General features: G+C 52.2%; 1 protein-coding gene across 3 annotated transcripts in view; it reads right to left on the bottom strand.

Annotated features, from left to right (window-relative positions):
* The window catches only part of EFTUD2 (elongation factor Tu GTP binding domain containing 2), a 42,848-nt gene that overhangs the window by 12,717 nt on the left and 15,397 nt on the right, over window positions 1–14,734 (bottom strand). For all 3 annotated transcript variants that reach the window (XM_078881581.1, XM_078881579.1, XM_078881580.1), the window contains exons 7-19: window positions 14,590–14,625; window positions 11,625–11,715; window positions 9,966–10,048; window positions 8,345–8,511; window positions 8,012–8,139; window positions 7,426–7,489; window positions 6,211–6,301; window positions 5,134–5,269; window positions 4,572–4,699; window positions 4,023–4,216; window positions 3,195–3,306; window positions 1,850–1,990; window positions 3–104 (exon numbers count right to left, since the gene is read on the bottom strand). In XM_078881581.1, coding sequence (XP_078737707.1) covers window positions 3–104; window positions 1,850–1,990; window positions 3,195–3,306; window positions 4,023–4,216; window positions 4,572–4,699; window positions 5,134–5,269; window positions 6,211–6,301; window positions 7,426–7,489; window positions 8,012–8,139; window positions 8,345–8,511; window positions 9,966–10,048; window positions 11,625–11,715; window positions 14,590–14,625 — 1,473 coding nt within the window. The remainder of the gene's footprint in view (window positions 1–2; window positions 105–1,849; window positions 1,991–3,194; window positions 3,307–4,022; window positions 4,217–4,571; window positions 4,700–5,133; window positions 5,270–6,210; window positions 6,302–7,425; window positions 7,490–8,011; window positions 8,140–8,344; window positions 8,512–9,965; window positions 10,049–11,624; window positions 11,716–14,589; window positions 14,626–14,734) is intronic.

Raw genomic sequence — 14,734 nt, forward strand, 5'->3', positions numbered from 1 at the left:
ACCTTGATGTCGATCTCGGAGTACATCTTGCGAAGGTCGTGCATCACGCAGTCCAGGTAGAGCTCCCCGGTGCCCAGGATGATGTGCTCCCCCGACTCCTCCACCTGCGCCCGACGACGAACAGAGCTGTCAACTCAAGTCGGCACGCCCGATTCCGCTTTTCCACTGGCACATCCGAGTCAAGCTGAGCCGAGCCAGCGCAGGAAGTGGGTTTTCCACTGGCCACCTGCCATGTGCCGAGGGCCAGAACTAGGCCATGAGTCAATGGCTTCGCCAGACATTCAAATCTGGCTCAGGGTGGTGGGGTGGGGCCAAGCAGGGCCAGGAGGGAGGCTAACGACGGGTTTGTCGCGAGCGACGTCGGCCTGTACGGCATCACCGGTCGTTTATCGCGGGTGACGGCGGTGGCACGGCTCGGCATTCTGCAAGTGGAAAAACAAACCTGGCGCCAACTGAGCTACAACCGGGCTGGGCTCGGCATGGGCCTGGCGCGGTTCGGTTGTTATGCAGTGGAAAAAGAGATGTGAAAAAAAAACGACAGCTTTACATTTCTAGATTTGAAGCTTTCGTGACTACAAGGATTCATATTCTTAGGTTTTTTCTGGTAAAGTCACGTAGGTAAAAAAATTAAATTAATAAAAGTAAAATAAAAATAAAAATCACGACGTTTCGGAGGCAACACAAGCTTCCGTCTTCAGGTGGAACTGTCACAGGACGAATTTCGATTTAAAGCTTTCGTGACTGCAGGGATTCATCTTCTTGGTTCTTTCGGTAAAGTCACGTAGAAGGGAAGTAATAAAATAATAAAAATAAAACATAATAAAACAATTCTCACGACGTTTCGGCCACAACGCAAGCAGCCATCCTCAGGCGAAGAATGAAACACCCCAAGCTTGGAGCGTATATTTAAGCTGGGTTAGAGGGGGGGGAGGTGGGAAGAAGAGCGCCTAAACAAAATAATTTGCATATCAAGAGGAATTCAGCATATGGAAAATGCGTAGGAGGTGGGCGGGGGGGGTTCCAAATCAATACTATGCCCGTGCATTATGCAGGATTAGCAGCATCAAAGGGGGGGGGGGGAAGGGGGGGAGCATTAACAAAGGAAAGGAATGTTAATAGTATGTAGCTGTAGTTACTAAACAACCACGTAAAAAACTACAGTATAAACTGCATGACAAACTAAAGTATAAACTACATAGCATCATCAGTAAACTTACTATACTCTACAATAAGCTGAGTTACTAACAGTAAGTAATACATGAAAAATTCTACGTTGTAAAAAATTATATAATATGCTTCCATCTAAACTTTATTCTCTTACATCACACGCGTCTATACCGTACTATATACTTCCATAGGCAAAACCAACATTAAATTACATACTGTATTGCTATAAACCACCCTATACCTTATACATTTTTAATATAACACTATGTATTATTCTACCCACCCTAATGTGTATCAAAATGGTTTATTACGTCCTTCCAGTGATTGCTAAGCCAGAATCCATCTTCTCGGTTAAAATTGTCTCTGTGTTTGTAAATGTGGATCGCCTCATGTACGAATCTCTCATGATAGCCAGATGGCTTGCAGAGAACCTCTGTCTTGGAGAAGTCAATGTCATGTGAGCCCACTGAGTTGTATTATTATTTTATTACTTCCCTTCTACGTGACTTTACCGAAAGAACCAAGAAGATGTCACAGGACGATTGCTGTATCAAGTGAGAGAAATTCCAAGAACACTGTATTTGTATATATACTGGTTGAGGGTGGGAGGAGCTTTACATTTAGCGGAGAATGCCGTTGGAAGAGCAGCAAGCGCCCTCTCCCGCCGAGTGAGGACGCGTACCTTGGTCGTGAGGACGGGATAACTCTTGTTGACCTTACGCAGGCCGTCCAACATCTTCGGCAGCTCCGACGGGTTCACGGGCTCGACGGCAATCTTGATGACAGACGACGTGTTGAACTTGAGCGGTCGGAAGATCTGGGCCTGGTCGCGCGAGCACAAGGGAGAAAGGGATCGTATCCTCACGACCAAAGCCCTTCGCAGACAACCCCCGCCCCCCTTAAAATGCAGTGGGGTTCTCAACCTTTGCCGTACGGCCGTGATATGTATGAATGTATGTATTTATGTAGCCAACCGTGAGAATCGGAGGCGCGGGGCGGGGGGGAGGCGGGCGGGACAACAAACTAAACACAAAAAGCAGGTTCTAAAAAAAATTAACCCGTAAAAACAAAGTTTTTCACTATAAATCCTTTATATGCGTGGCGGCTAGAGTCCTCTCGTCCTCTGGCTTGAGATGGCTGCCACCTATGGGTCAGATGATTGCCTGCCACCATTAAGCAATTGGCAATTAAATATAAAAAAAAAATTCCTAAAAGGTGTAAAGTTATGGAAATTTTTTTCACGAAAATAAATTGTCACGCACAACGAGTCTGTGTGCAAAATGTCAGCTCGATTGGATCACGGGAAGTGGGTTAAAAAACGACCGAAAGATTTGCACGGTCGTAAGCGCGCAAGCAAGCAAGTGAACTGAATATAAAGGATTTAAAAATGGGTTTTCATTCTAGATTTCAAAGTGCATGGCTCCTAGTGGCTTCCGAACATCGGCCGTAGAAGCGCATCTGAAAGCGGGCGATGCGGTCGTCACCGTCTTTGTTTGATGGCCAGCCAAAAACCACTGCTGCTGCTGCTCCTGCTGCGAGTTTGCGCGATGATAGTTTATGCTCCTTGACCAGATTGGCAAGGTATTGTGGTTCACTCGTGGCAAGCCGCTTTGTGTGTGATGAGTGCAGGTGAAACTTTTTTTTTTTGGTATAGCCCTGTTAGCCATTCGGCTCTTGAATCGGGTGCAACCGCAACAAACAAAAAAAACATGAACAAGAAAACATCTTCAAGTGACTATGTGACTATGCGCGAAAAGAAAAATCCAGGAAAAAACTTCCAGAAAAAAAAGCACCGTACACCAACGCCGTGTGCAAAAATCCCAGTGGGATGCAAGTCAAACAACAACAACAACCACAAGGCAACTTAAATTAAAGCCATCATTCTAACTCTAACAAACAAATATGGCCAAACCAAAAAAACTTTTCCAAATCGCCAAAATAAAGCCATAAAAGCAACCAGCGGTGGAGAAAGAAAAAAGAGAAAGAAAATAGCAAAGCTTCATTTCAGAGAGCTCTGCGGTGGATACCTCATCGGTGCCCGTGGGCTCTGTAATTGTAGCCGTCTTCACAATGGGCTGATCCACACCTTCGATGAGGACCCAGTTTCCAGCCGGGACTCTGCTCACTTCAATGCGGTACCTGTACACGGCAACCCATGGTCAACATTGCGAGCACAAAGATAAAGGCAAAAGAACCCTCAACACCCCAGTATAGCCTTCACAGACTGTTGGGGCAAGTGCTGTTAGCGAGCACCTATGAAGGCCTGCACGGCAGACGAGGGAGGGTGGGTGGCCAGCACCACGCCCGGCCGAATTTATCTCCCGAGTGCTGATGTTTACACACCGTACCAGGTACTCATTTGAGGCTGAGTTGACCTACGGCAGACCCAGTACTGGCGTTGACCGTAAGCGGGAATCGAATCTGGGTCGTCGGATTCGTAGCGCAGCGCGCTAACCGCTACACTACAGCCACACACACACCCACCCACACACAAAGATAAATATCCCCCGTGTAGCCTTAAATGACTATAGGGGCAAGTGCTGTTAGCGAGCACCTATGAAGGCCGGAACGGTATGCGAGGGGGTGGGTGGCCAGCAACACGCCCGACCGCCTTTGTCTCCCCAGTGACAATGTTTACACATCGCACCAGGTACTCATTTGAGGATGAGTCGACCTAGGGGAGGCCCAGGACCGGTTAAGATAATGGTCACTGGTGTTGGCCGTGAGCGGGAATCGAACTCGGCTCGTCGGATTCGTAGCGCAGCGTGCTAACCCCTACACTACACCCACACACACACACCCCCAAACACACGCACACACACACCAATTCCCCGCCGCCTCCAGCGCCCACCCACCTCGCCACGGAGATCCAGAGGCGCCCGACGGCGCAGATGCGCGAGTCCTCCTCGTCCTCCAGCGTGTAGTTCTCCCCGAGCACGCGGGCGTCCTGCCCCGCGTGCAGCGTGCCACCGAGCACGCGGCCAAACGCGTGGAAGTGCACGCCGTCCTCCGTGCTGTACATCTTGGTCGTGTGGCACATGAGAGGGCCCTGCCGTCAGGAAGGGGGGGGGCGGACACACACGCGTGTGTGTATTTTTAAATTATTTTGCACCGTAAGTAGCTGACCATGATAATCGGAGGAACGAGGGAAGGACAGCAAACTATACACACACAATGAGCAGTTATGAATAAACGAGTTGACGTATGTAAAGAAATGACGAGCGTCAAAGGCAGGAGGTGAGACGCTTGCGTCTTGAACGACGTTTTATTTCTGAACGTCCGCATGATGACGACGACGAAGATGATGATGACGACGATGATTTCGACGGTGAAGATGACGACGATGAAGACGACGACGAGGATGAAGATGACGACGACGATGCGTGAAGCTCAAGCGCACTCACGTCGGGGTCACAGTCCAGCATGGCGTCGGCCAGCTCCGAGTCCAGGGGGCCCGTGTAGGTGTGCTCAATCTTGGTGCGTGCGCCGGCCTGCGGCGACGGCACGTGCTCCACGCACATGTCCACTAGCCCTGCGCGCACGGTCAACGCGTAACGCCGGCTCACTCGCAACGCCAGCGACGCCGCGTCGCCCACACGCGTCTCCGCTTGGTTGCCGTGCGCCACGTCGGTCGGCGAGCCGCGAGGACGCGGCGTGATGGTGCCAGCTACAGGCGTCTCAATTCGTTCAGTCGGTACACAGCGAGCACACTGCGGCACCGACGCACGGCTCGACACGTTCACCGAGTGGCACGACAGTCGGTACACCGCGAGGACACGGCGTCCCGGTGTCACCGCGTCACCGACGCGCGCCTCGACTTGTTCAGTGCGCGCGACGTCAGCGGCACGGCTCAGGTTCGGCAGTCGAAGAGGTTTTCACGTACCATAGTGTGGCCCTGCTGCGGTTATTACGTATTTCGTTACACACTGGGGAACAGAGCACGCGGACACTCATCACAAGCGTTACCGGTCATGTCGCCGAAGAAGCGCTTGCAGACGAGGCGCAGGAGGGGCCGGATGTTCATCTTGAGCTCCTCCTTCGTGAGATGCACGCCGAGCTCTTCCAGCGTCCGTGGAAGGAGCACATCCACATCCCCCACCACCTGGACAGCAGCATTCACATCCCCATTCACTCAATCGTTCGTCGCAACACCGTCAGCGAGGGACCGTTGTGCCAAACGTGTGAACTTCTCGAGAAGGCGCCATCGACTCCCAGCCTAGCGGGCCCTCCCCGTTTTTCCCTCCCCATTTAGAATCGACGTGCGTTTTGGAGAATTTGCCCGCTGTACATTTGCACGCGATAAGCCACTTCGTCGAGCTATCGTTTGTGGCCGGGTCACTTCTGAAAAAATTGAAGCCGTATAGCTCAGTGGGCCTTACCTGGTTAAAAAAAAATCTAATAATGCAGCCCATGGTGGCCTGGTCTAAGCGTCTCTAGGACAGGGGTCGCCAACATGCGGCTCCGGAGCAGCACAAGGCTTCATACTCTTAGTTCTTTCGGTAAAGTCGCGTAGGTAAAAAATGAAATTAAAATTAATAAAAATTAAACAATAAAATCACAGCCAGATTTGCTGCATCAAGGGCTGTGACGGTCCCACCTGATGACGGAGACTTGTGTTGCCTCCGAAACGTCGTGATTTTATTGTTTTATTTTTATTAATTTTAATTTCATTTTTTACCTACGTGACTTTACCGAAAGAACTAAGAGTATGAATCCTTGCAGTCACGAAAGCTTCAAATCCAGCACAAGGCTCTTTCAGGACCGCTCCGTGACGTTATTTATCAAAGAACACCGTCTCTTGTATTCACCGCGTGGCTTTAAAAAAAGGCCCTCCTTGTCATTTTGGGTGCAGGCCCCCTGGCTCCAGGGGGCGACGCGTGGGGTCGTGGGGACGCGGTCGGTGCACGAGCACTCAGGAGAGCCGCTTCTAATGCGGCCCACCCAGGAGCGCCGCTCTCGCGCGGCCCACAGAGCGAGGGGGAAGACCCTGCGCGCCAGCGGCGGTCGCGGCCGGGCGAGCGAGCGGGCGAGCGGGGCGGGCACCTGCGAGAAGATCTTGTAGACCGGCTCGAGGACGAACTCCACGAAGCTGCGCTGAGCGTTGGTGTCCGGCTGCTTCTTGGTGAAGCGCCGCCTGCCACGGGGATCGGCAACGGATCAGTGTCCGCTCGCTCGCAATTTTGACGAGTGGCAAGGCACCACAACTGCACGGAATACAGCCTGCGACCAGCATACCACCGAGGACCCCTTTAAAGCCTCAAAGCCAAGAGCCCCTGAAAAGCATTACCTGTCAAATGCAGGGCCCACCACAGAGGTCGCAAACGGGTTTTGATTCCTTACCCGTACCCGGCCGCACCAGGGTCGCAAACGGGTACCCGTACCCTACCCGATACCCGGCTACCCGTACCCGGCCGGGTATCGAGTAGGGTACGGGTACCCGATTGCGACCTCTGGGATGAAGCAATGTTGCAGGCGCGGGTGGGTTGATTCTAGGAACTTGAATTGTGAGAAGAGACAAGACGTTGGGAAATGAGTGACAAACGGTGACTCACCCGTACCCGTACCCGGCCGCACCAGGGTCGTAAACGGGTACCCGTACCCGGCCGGGTACGGGTAGCCGGGTATCAGGTAGGGTACGGGTATCGGGTACCCGATTGCGACCTCTGGCCCACCAGCAGAAGTGATGTCTAGCAAGGTGACACCAGCAAAGATGTCCTTTCTCTGCCAGTTTAAGTTACCAAGCCACACCAACCTCCCCCCCCCACCCCCTATTCAAAGTGAGAAACGATGACCAGCAGCCAAGCAGGTGACAGCCACCACAATTCTTTGCGGAGAAACGCCTGTTCCTCCTTTCCAAACGATCAGATTCATAATATTTATTTATACTGCAGAAGGAATCCGATGAGCTATGAAGCTCTTTGTTTACAGATGTCAAGTCGGGGCACGCGGTAAGAACGCTACGAGAACAAACAGTACAAGAACACGATACAAGAAAGGTAAACGGATCACCCAAACACAAACAAATACAACAACTAAACCATCCCCACCCTACCAGACAATGCCCCCATTGCGCAATTCACTTATTTTCCAAAAGCGACCTGACCACAGACGATAGCTCAACAAAGTCGCTTATCATTTGGACAGTAATAGCCGCAAAGTAATCGAAAGCAGTGAACAAAGCCACTGTTCCCCCCCCCATCACCAGCCCTGTGGTTAAGCTGCACGCACGTCCGGCTGCACCGTTGACAAAGGACTCACGTCTTGGGGTTGAAGTAAACGTCTCCCCAGAGGCGTCTGGCAAACTCTTGGTAACTGACATCGCCTGTAAAAATCAAACAAGACGGTTTTTAACGGGATGCAAACGCACGACGGGCACCGTGTTGTATTTACAACGGGCCTGAACGTCACAGGCCCAAAGTTGAGGGCCCCATTGGCAGTGGCACAGACTGTTGGAGCAAGTTCTGTTAGCGAGTAGCACCTATGAAGGTCGGCACGGCACACGAGGGGGTGGGTGGCCAGCACCCCACGCCCGACCGCCTTGTCTCTCCAGTGGCGATGTTTACACACCGCACCGGGTACTCATTTGAGGCCGAGTCGACCTAGGGGAGGCCCAGGACCGGTTCAGATATTTCGTCACTGGCGTTGGCCGTGAGTGGGAATCGAACTCGTGGTCGCCGGGTCCGTAACCTCAGCACGCCAACCACTACCCCACCACACACGCACTCGGCTACCTTCGTCAGTAGCACCGCCTTATAACTTACAGCAGCGTGGCAACATGGCCACGGACGGACCCCCCCCCACCCGACCTTGCGCGAGCAATGTTCGTCTTTTTAACAAAGCTCACCGTAGACGTCGGAGTAGATCTTGGCGAAGGAGCCAAGCGTGAAGCAGACGCTGTACTCCGAACTGGCGAAGCACACGTTGCCCAGCAGTGGCGACACCACGAGGCCGTCCTCGCTCTCCGAGTACAAACTGCGGCGGCGTAAGCGCACGGGGTCCAGGTCAACGCGTTGCAAAGGGCGCAATGCAGAGAGAGACACGACGAAAGATCGGCGGCGCGAGACCGTCCGAGCACACCTTGACCCCTTTCCCGGTCCGCGACGTTCACCTCTGAACCATTTTCTCGGGGCGAGCGAGAGATCGGGCGGGTTCGACGCGCGCGCACGACCTGACGCACCTCAGCAGGCTGTTGACCTCGTCCACAATGTGTCGCAACTTGAAGTAGGCGTCTGTGGGCGGCAGCTTGAGCTCCAGCACCAGCCGGTCGATCTTGTTGATGCACACGGTGATGGCGAGGCGCTCCTGGACCGCGTGCTTGATCAGCCGCTCGGTGTTGAGCATCACCTGGGGGCGGACGGGCGGCGGAGCGGTGTTGGCGCGACTGCTGGCGCTACGAAAGCCGGCGGGGGGGGGGCCCCGAGATCGATTCCCGCTCACGGCCGCCCCTAGATTGACTCGGCCTCAAATGAGCACCCGGTGCGATGCGTGGTAAACATCGCCACTAGGGAGTCAAAGGCGGCCGGGCGCGGTGCCGGCCACCCACCCCGTCGTGCGCCGTGTCGGCCTTCATAGGTGCTCGCTAACAGCACTCGCCTCAACAGTCCGTTACAGGCTATACGGGGGATCTTTATCTTTGTGTCGAGACCACGATGGACAAGCCAAACGCTGGGCCGTGTCCACTCCGAAGCGAGCGGTTGCTCGGCTTGAGAGTTGCTTGCAACCGAATAGCTTACATGTGGATGCCCGTGCAACCAGTTGCTCAACAGAGTTGCACGGGCAGTTCACACTGGGCACCAAGGCGTCAGTGATTCGCTGCTCAAACGAGCACCCAAGGTGGCGCTCATCTTCCGTTCACAGGCCGCCATCGGGGGCGTTATATACGACATACTTCACCAGCTGTGTTAATGACCGTGCTGCTGAACCATAATGCCATAGCAGGCGGTAATGCACTGAATCAAGTGGGAAAGCGAGGCCTGCTGCTGATGCAAACAGTCTGCATCAGCAGCAGGACATGCTTTCCCACCTGATGACGGACGCTTGTGTTGCGCCCGAAACGTCCTGATTTATTTTATTTTTATACCTACGTGACTTTACCAAAAGAACCAAAGAGTATGGATTCCTGCAGTCACGATAGCTTCAAATCAAGATTGAATCAAGTATTGGAGTACTTCTAATCGGTGTGCTGCAGGTACATCGAGAGCTATATGTTAGAGAGGCATCCAAATACTCCGAATGATAATCCAAATCGACCGCGTTCTGTAAATGATTGTAAATGTTGTAGTGGGTTTACTCTCCAACACACAAGCGGTGTGCTGAACAAGTAACCAATTGGCATGTTTGGTTTATGTGACAAACCTTTATGTTTTCTTTTGATTATTTAATTATTTCCATTCTACGTGATTTTACCGAAAGAACCAAGAAGATAAACCTTTACTAATTGGTTGTGTCTGGTGGTGGTGGTTCAACGGCAATTTGCATATTTACGTGATCTAACCCCGAAAAACCCCCTCTATTATGGATATTGGTCGCGAAGGCCTACGCGTTATGTTAAACTGATGAGGAAAAACGTTATCGCAACAAGAAAATGCGTGAAGGCCTGAAACAAATCGGCGTTGACAAAAGCAGACGAGGCAGAGCGTTGCACGTGCCATTTGGTGGTCACGTGGACAGTGGCACGCAAGGCATGATGGGAGTCGCACCGCCTTATGATCGTTTAATGGCTAATGTTACTTCATGCCGGCGAGTTAATAAACACGCAATAGAATACAGGGTGTGTAACAAAAATAAATTAACCTCACCCCCTCTGCTGCATCAATGAAGAGCACAACGCCGTCGCACAGCCTGAAGGAGGCCGTGGCTTCGTCGGAGAAATTGACGTGCCCTGAAAGAAGAAAATGCCATCGTCAACTTCAAATCCCACACAACAACAACCGCCATTCGCCACTAAGTGGCGGTGACGTCACCACGGCGCTTGTGCCAGGCTATGTGCACGTTGAGGCCACGTGAAGTGTCGAATGCCCGCTGGCAGGAGAGGTCACGGGGCAGACCCAGGTGTCACGGGTCGACTGACTGAGATAACTGACCGATGCACCGCCTGTGCCCGCTACTGTGACACACGCGCCCACCACCAAACCCTCCCCCCACCAAACGCGACGACAATAGTCACACGCTGTGAGAGAGCACGTGGGGGAGAACACGGCGGGACCAGCAACGGAGCCTCATTTGCAACAGTGACCCTGGGTCACCAACGCAAAAAGAGCAAAACCAGCAAAGCAAGCAAACTAAATCGGATGGGGGAACACAAAACGAATAAGGCTTTGGACCCTTTCGGGCAATAATACAGGCATCAAGTCTGCATTCAACGCACATGCTTGCGGTAAAACGTGTAAACAAACGTGCTTTTATAATGTACGTGTAGTGTTTGTGGATCCAGGAGACGTCGGAGACGCTTCTTGGAGCCAACACTATTTTTATTAACACCACACTCGGCAGTACAATCCCAAGAACACTCAGGGCTACACCACTGTCTCGAGAGGTACTGCCTCCGGGCTAACGTGCCCTAACACACAGGACTACACTCAGGCTCCTCCGGCTATGGGTGCCTAGGGGGAGGCTATTCTAACTCGCCCGAGCCAGCGTGCGAGTTCCGACCACTGACCCACTGGACCCGGCCCTCACAAGGACGTCGGGCCAGAGGTTCCCAGGGTCTCACCACTGAGTCCCGGCCCTGACAAGCACAGCGGGGCTAGGGGCCTCAGGGTCCAACCTAGCTGCTTTTCGGTCTTCAACTGGTCCCGATCGGCTGGGGAGGTGCCCTTTTATGCCCCCTGCCCATCGAGGGTTGGGGCTGCGTGGGATCCCAGATCCCCCGCAGCCCCCCCCCCCCCCCCCCGTTGTGGGCGCCAAGGGGCTTAGCTGTGTGGGATCCTGAGCCCCCAGCAGCCCCTCCCCTCTTGGGCTGGCAGTGCAGCCCCTCGCCTGGCGGTACGAGGCACCGACCTAGATGGGCCCCGTCCACCATTGCAGGTAAGTGCGGCCCATCTACGGCGCTACACACGCATTGACTTTGAAACGGATCGGCCTACACCAGAGACAGCCTCCCCTTCATGGCCTTGTCTCACCACCAGCGTTAGACGAGAGAACGCCAAAAGGCAAACAGCATAAAGGTTGGAAATATCAAGGTATTACTAGCGTGGATTGAGCAAGTATTTGAACATCCTAACACCTGTAATTGTTGCCGGACAGGGTAAAGCCGATTCATTTCTCATCGTTTTGACGAGCAAACCGCCCTTCCGCCAAAAGAAATGGTCCCGTAGAAAAAGAAAACCGAAACACAAAAAACAACCGCACCGCACGCGGAATTGAAAAAACCCATTCCCATTTGTACCGCGCACCGCAGAGTTTCGCAAACCGCGACAAAGCGGGCAAGCGCAGGCGGCGGTGACCGCATCACTCACCCGGCGTGTCCATGATGTTGAAGAGGAAGGACTTCCCCTTCGAGTCGGGCAGCACCATGGTCACCGGAGTGCTCTTGATGCTCACCCCTCTCTGCGCAGAGAGCGGCACGGCCACGCGAAACATTTCAAACGACTACCCCAAAGCGTTGCACCACGACGCAGCAAAATCGTCGCCGGCGCCGGCGTCGTCGTCGTCGTCGACATCGGCCATGAGGATCGCCTTTGTTCTCTGATCTAACACTGGTGCAGACTAGGCCATAAAGAAGGCCGTAGCTCTGGCGTGAGCTAATCAGTTTCAGAGGCAACGCGTGTATTATCAGAGAGCATTTCTGCTCGCAAGTTTCGCCACAAGTACCTGTGTGGCAGAGGTCGCAAAAGGGTTTTGATTTCTTACCCGTACCCGGCCGCACTAGGGTCGCAAACGGGTACCCGTACCTGGCCGTACCAGTACCCTACCCGTACCCGGCCGGGTACGGGTAGGTATCTGGTACCTGATTTGCGACCTCTGGGATGAAGCCATGTTGCAGGCGCGGGTGGGTTGATTCTAGGAACTTGAATTGTGAGAAGAGACGAGACGTTGGGAAATGAGTGACAAACAGTTACTCACCAGTGACTCACGGTCTACCCGTACCCGTACCCGGCCGCACCAGGGTCGCAAACGGGTACCCGGTTGCGACCTCTGCTGTGTGGTTCATGCGGGGGGCTTGACATCTTGCAATAGGTGTCTGTTTGGTGTGTGAACATTTTAAAAGCTATTCTTGTTTTTTTCGGTAAAGTCACGTAGAAGGGAAATAATAAAATAATAAAAATATTAAACAATAAAATTCTCACGGCGTTTCGACTGCAACACAAGCAATCATCATCAGGTGTGAAATTCACAGCAAGAAAATTTGTGGATTTCACACCTGATGATGATTGCTTGTGTTGCAGTCGAAACGTCGTGAGAATGTTATTGTTTAATATTTGTATTATTTTATTATTTCCCTTCTACGTGACTTTACCGAAAGAACCAAGAATATGAAAATTTAAAACATGTTACATTGCCAGAAAGGGGTAAAGCCTATTTTTCTATCCTGGCAAAAGGGTCCCATAGAAATAGGACCACAAAAACGGATGATAGCAAGACGCAAACCCAAAGGGGAAACATCTCTCGTCGTCTTTCTAGGCCGTGTCCCAGACTGCCCAACACAAATGTGACGAACTGTGAACAAATTACGGGTGTGGACCAAAGCACCTAATGGCCCGTTCAAAATCGATCGTCACGCTTCCTGATTCGTGACAATCGTGTGGGGTGGTGACGTCACAGCCCGGTGGTGGCCGAGTCCCCGCCGCTTGTCACGGGGGTGCCACGGTGGCTAAGAGATGTTAACTACCTCGCCTGGTATACGGGAGGTCGTCGGTTCGATTTCGACCCCGATACCTGCTGTATATTTTGAGTTTGAGTGTCTCTCTCTCTCTCTCTCTCGCCGTGGTCGCGTGGATTTTTTCTCTGGGTCCTCCGTCATTTCCTTCCACGTTTAGAATCAATATCACGCGTTTAGAGTATTTAGCTGCTGCTATAAATTTCCACATGACGATAAGCCCACTTCGTTGAGCTATCATTTGTGATAGCCAGGCCACTTCGGAGAAAGAGCTTCATAGCTCAGTGGGCCTTACCTGGTAAAATAAAAAAAGTTTAGCTTATTCCTAGAGGTTCGCCATACGAATCGGCCCAGGTTAATACTGGCCGTGCACCAACCATCAAAAACACTAAACAAATACGCTCCGTGCACTTAGCAGAGGACGTTAAAATTGCAGTGGTGTGATTGCAAGAGGGAGCAGGTGATTGTGCAGCGGCGGTGGCGGCATTTTCCAAATTCGAAAAATGAACCCGCAAATCAATAAATTGGGAAACGCTTAGCAGAGGTCGCAAACGGGTTTTGATTCCTTACCCGTACCCGGCCGCACCAGGGTCGCAAACGGGTACCCGTACCCTACCCGATACCCGGCTACCCGTACCCGGCCGGGTATCGAGTAGGGTACGAGTACCCGATTGCGACCTCTGGGATGAAGCCATGTTGCAGGCGCAGGTGGGTTGATTCTAGGAACTTGAATTGTGAGAAGAGACAAGACGTTGGGAAATGAGTGACAAACGGTTACTCACCACTATGGGAACCTCATTTGCCAGTAAAAATATGAGTCACTGGTTACTCACCAGTGAATCACGGCCTACCCGTACCTGGCCGCACCAGGGTCGCAAACGGGTACCCGTACCCGGCCGGGTACGGGTAGCCGGGTATCGGGTAGGGTACGGGTATCGGGTACCCGGTTGTGACCTCTTGACGCTTAGCAATCGCCAACACCTACTGCTAAACCCTGGCAGGAACCTCTCGAGTTCAATTAACAAGTGTAATAAATCATATACATGTGATTGAAAAGTATGTTCGTATAGTAATAGGTTTTTACCCTTTTATCTGGCAACAAAACTGACACCTTTATACAAGGGATCATGTTTGCATTAACCACAACACTTGCGGTCAAAATGCAAACAAAAAGACAACTCTGATAATGTATGCACTGTCCTTGAAATTGATTGGTCCACACCCGACACAACTTTTTCTTACAACCCAGTCTCACATGGTGTTGAACCAGATGACGCCAAAAGGCGCACAACTCAAAGACAACGCACCATCAGAGTATTGAGAGCTCGGGGTAAGCATTTACATTATGAGACCTCCTTCAGTTTTGTTGCTAGATAAAAGGGTAAAAACCTATTACTATTCTTTCGCACCGTACGGATCCAACCATGCTAATCGGAGGTGCGGTGTATGTTTAACTTCTTTTGCACCGCACGTAGTCAACCGTGATAATCGAAACGCTGGAGGGGGAGACGACAAGATTTGAACCAAAGCTCTGGGTGGTGAAAATCTCCGCGGGGTGTCTGTCGGTGGTTGTGAAAAGGGAATCAGGCGCGAAAAATCGTTACCTCTTGCTCCGTGAACAGCGTGTCGGTGTACCGCAGCTGCACACAACGACACACGCACACAAACGCGTCAATACAAACAATTTCAACATCGATTAAAGGACTGCAGTTTGACGCGGCACATATAGCCACGTCAACTGACGCACAA

The sequence above is a fragment of the Lampetra fluviatilis genome, chromosome 62 (assembly GCF_964198595.1).
Source record: "Lampetra fluviatilis chromosome 62, kcLamFluv1.1, whole genome shotgun sequence".
NCBI lineage: Eukaryota > Metazoa > Chordata > Hyperoartia > Petromyzontiformes > Petromyzontidae > Lampetra > Lampetra fluviatilis.